The sequence below is a fragment of the Lactuca saligna genome, chromosome 5 (genome assembly GCF_052625555.1).
Source record: "Lactuca saligna cultivar CGN05327 chromosome 5, ASM5262555v1, whole genome shotgun sequence".
NCBI lineage: Eukaryota > Viridiplantae > Streptophyta > Magnoliopsida > Asterales > Asteraceae > Lactuca > Lactuca saligna.
The window spans coordinates 174,443,577-174,447,746 of NC_136421.1; the positions used below are offsets into that span (position 1 = coordinate 174,443,577).

General features: G+C 27.9%; 1 protein-coding gene across 1 annotated transcript; it reads left to right on the forward strand.

Moving 5' to 3' along the window:
* Window positions 1-887: 887 nt before the first annotated feature.
* LOC145045962 (protein FAR1-RELATED SEQUENCE 11-like) lies at window positions 888-3,137 on the forward strand. Its single transcript, XM_078994252.1, has 4 exons — window positions 888-1,134; window positions 1,664-1,815; window positions 1,898-2,179; window positions 2,418-3,137. Exons 1-4 carry the CDS (start codon window positions 888-890, stop codon window positions 3,135-3,137), a joined length of 1,401 nt encoding a protein of 466 aa, XP_078850378.1.
* The last annotated feature ends 1,033 nt before the right edge of the window (window positions 3,138-4,170 follow it).

Sequence of the window (4,170 nt, forward strand, 5' to 3'; positions counted from 1 at the left end):
ATTGAAGTTGACCCTTTTTGATGATAAATTAAAAATGACATTTCCTTATTTTCTTTGGTTATATATATATATATATATATATATATATATATATATATATATATATATGGGAAAAGTGAATATACCCTTAAGGATATATAAGCTTAGGTATCCAAACCCACTATAATATATCGTTTTGTTTGATATACTCATTATAATGTTCTTAAAACCCAACCTTTAACTTGATTTAATTTCAAGATTTTCGAAATTTCAATATTATATTTCTCATACATCACATCTTTATATCGAACACCTACTAAGCCATATATATTATAATTAAAAATGAAAATTAAGTAAGAGGAAGATAAATGCAAATTTTATATAAATCTTGGAAATAAGTTAAGTTAGAAATTGAATTAGAAGAACATTAGACGATTACAATGTCATATATGATACAAAATGACGTAATATATATATATATATATATATATATATATATATATATATATATATATATATATATATATATATATATATATGGTTTTTCTAATATGTGCCCTAAGGGCACATATAAGAGAGTAATTATGGTAAAAAAATTGTTGGAATTAGGATTCATATTTATTAGCAAACTGTTTCTTTTATTTTCCAAATTTACGTTTATATTGTTTCCATACTAAAGTTTCATCTTAATTAATTTACCTTTTAAGTTCCCTCCAATTTTTCCCTCCACTCACGGGGGGCGCGCGCGCATATATATATATATATATATATATATATTAATTTTTGTTCTTTATAATATGATTAAATATCTTCCATGTTTATATAGAGTCATTTTAATTTTTTGTAGAATATATCTTCTGTTATTTTCTTCGACAAACAATAGTTTAGCATTTTGCTAACATTTACAGATGGAAGAACGCATCTTTTTTGATCTTAATGAAGTTTCTGTGGAAGAAAACTCCATAAATGCACGGCATGAAGAAACTGCTATTGAAGAACATAGTCAAAACAACAAGACAATTTTTGATGAACCGTTTGTTGGTCAATATTTTCTAAGTGAAGAAGAGGCTCTTATTTTTATCAAAATTATGCGAGAAAGAAAACAGGAGAAAGGAAAAGACGTGACTTTTTTTGTCATCATGAAGGAAAATCAGAGTTTAAAAAAGATTACACAAAAAAAAAAAAAAAAAAAAACAAGAAACCGAGGTTATACAAGATGTGAATGCAAGGCTCACATGCGTATAACATTGAGAAGAATTAACGAAATCTTCCCCGAATAGTGGCAAGTCACTAAGTTTGTTGCGGCGCATAATCATGTGTTGTTGAATGCTCAAGAGGTTCGTTTTTTACCATCTTACCGTAATATTACATTAGAAGATGAAAAACACATACTTTTATTAAAAGAAGGGGGTTTGTCCGTTACACAAATTATGTGTGATTGAGCTTGAAAGGAATGTGAGACATGGAGAACTTTCTTTTCTTAAAAAGGATGTCTATAACCTTTTTACCAAAAATCATAAACTACACTCACAAAATGATGCAAGAGAGCTTTTGGAGTACTGTAAAAATGCTAAAAATGAAAATCTTAATTTTCAATATGCATTTACACTATATTGCGAAAGTAAACTAGAACATATTTTTTGGTGTCATGCTCATTGTTTTGAATTGTATCAAAAATACGGAGATGTTGTGGTATTTGATACTACATACATGGTGAATTCATATGACATGTCGTTTGGCATATTTGTCGGTATTGACAATCATGGAAGAACTATATTGTTTGGTTGTGCACTTCTACGTAATAAGAAACTAAACACATTTGAATGGCTCTTTAAGGTAAGTATATTTTTGTTTGATTTTTTTGAAACCTATTTGTATTATTATGTGATGAAATTTATGAAGTTTACTTTATTTTCAGAATTTTACTCTATTGATGAAAAAGTCACCAAAAACGATATTGACCGATCAAGATCCTTGGATGAAACAAGCAATTGAAACAGAGATGCCTTATACTAAACATGCATTTTGCATATGGCACATCACCACTAAGTTTAGCAGTTGGTTTACTTCGGTGCTAAGAAGTGAATATTCAAGTTGGTGCACCGAATTTTACAACTTATATAAGTTAGATTCAGTTGAAGAATTTGAGCAACAATGGCCATTAGTAAGTGCAAAATACAATCTTGAAAAGAATAAGCATGTAACAGCGTTATACCAGATTAAAAAAAATTTGGGTTCCAAGCTATCTTCGTGGCTTTTTCTTTGGTGGCATGACAACTACAGGAAGATCAGAAAGCATAAATTCATTTAAAAAAAAATTATATCTTCCGATACATGTCTAATTGAGTTTATTAGACAAGTACCAATATTTAGTTTCTTATATTTTTTTTAGGTTAATCATTTTTTAATTAATCTTTTTGTTACTTATAATTGTGTAGGTTGATCTTGCCATTGAAGATGTTGGGCATAAACAAATGCATGATAGTATGGTGTCAAAATGTCAAGAGTTGCATTTGAGATCATTATCACCATTAGAAAAACAAGGCTACCAAGTTTTGAATCCATACGCATTCAAGAAGTTTCAAGATCAGTTTGCTCAAGCGATTAAGTATTCAGTTCGAGAAGAAAATGGTACAACTTTTATCGTCAAACATTACAAAGTGGCTCGACAACATCAGGTGGTTTGGGATGGTAAGATAGCTAAATGCACTTGCAAAAACTTTGAATTTGTCGGGATACTTTGTCGTCACATCTTAAGTGTTCTTCTCCATAAGGGTTCGTTTGAAATTCCTTCTAATTATTGGTTATCGCGTTGGAGTCGAAAAGAGGCTCTATTTAATGAAATTTCTCAGTTACATATAGAAGGAAATAATGATGCTTCGTCATCTTGTGGAAACAATAGTGATCTTGTAACTAATGCAATTGAGTTGGTTCGATGCCCAATTATCTCAAAAACAAAAGGACGCCCTAAACATAAGGGAATGAAAAGTGGAAAGGAATTAGCAAGACAAGTAAAGCGTTGCAGACTTTGTAGATCTTCTAGTCACAACTTCACCACATGTTCAGAGCGTGAGTCTACTAATGCTCAACAAGTGACAAAAAAAAAACATGATATACAGAGTGAAGATTTCAATCCAATATTTCATTTTAAATGCTAAATTGTAATATTAGTATAACTCTACTTTTTGTTATCATACGAAAATCCTTTTGTTTATGTTTTCAACATTCCATATTTTAATGGCAGTATTTGAATTAATTTAATGTAAAATAAAGGAAACCAAAAATTATTAGTTGTTTAAGAATGACACGAAGATATAATGTAAAAACAAGAATTAAAAAAAACAAACCAATATATAAACATAGAATATATGAAGGAACTAAAATGAATATATATATATATATATATATATATATATATATATATATATATATATATATATATATATATATATATATATATATATATATATATATATATATATATACACACACACACGGTAAGTGGAGAACAAAATCGAGAGATTAAAAAAATAAATTAACTAATATTTATTTTTAGAATATGAATAATACGATGGTAAATATGAAAAAGAATAGAGAAATTAAATTGGTTCCTATCTTTTATGCCTACAAATATTCCTACCCAATAAAATTATGACAATTATCATCATTCCATATTTTTTTTAACTAACTCATTAAGGTTATATTAGGAATATATCAATTACAATTAAATTGAATGGTGATTTATCATAATTTTAGTGGGTAGGAATAATTGTAGGCATAAAAGGTAGGAGGTAATTTAATTTCTCAAAAGGAGAAATTAAATTGGTTCCTACCTTTTATGCCTACAAATATTCTTACCCTATAAAATTATGACAATTATCATCATTCCATATTTTTTTTAACTAACTCATTAAGGTTATATTAGGAATATATCAATTACAATTAAATTGAATGGTGATTTATCATAATTTTAGTGGGTAGGAATAATTGTAGGCATAAAAGGTAGGAGGTAATTTAATTTCTCAAAAGAATAAAAGAGTTAGTTATTTAATACCGAATCCTAGTTTTAATAAAAAAATTACCATAATTACTATTTCTTATATGTGCCCTTAGGGCACATATTAGAAATCTCTAGCGGTCATTTACCTTAAGTGTTATTGTGGTAATGATAGGTAGGAGAGTCGTCGAAAC

Bases quoted from the DNA above. Each gene is read 5' to 3' on its own strand.
- LOC145045962 (XM_078994252.1), top strand. From the start codon at position 888: ATGGAAGAACGCATCTTTTTTGATCTTAATGAAGTTTCTGTGGAAGAA. The intron at 1,135-1,663 runs GTTTAAAAAAGA...AAAAATACGGAG, and splicing joins CATCATGAAGGAAAATCAGA to ATGTTGTGGTATTTGATACT. The intron at 1,816-1,897 runs GTAAGTATATTT...CTTTATTTTCAG, and splicing joins CATTTGAATGGCTCTTTAAG to AATTTTACTCTATTGATGAA.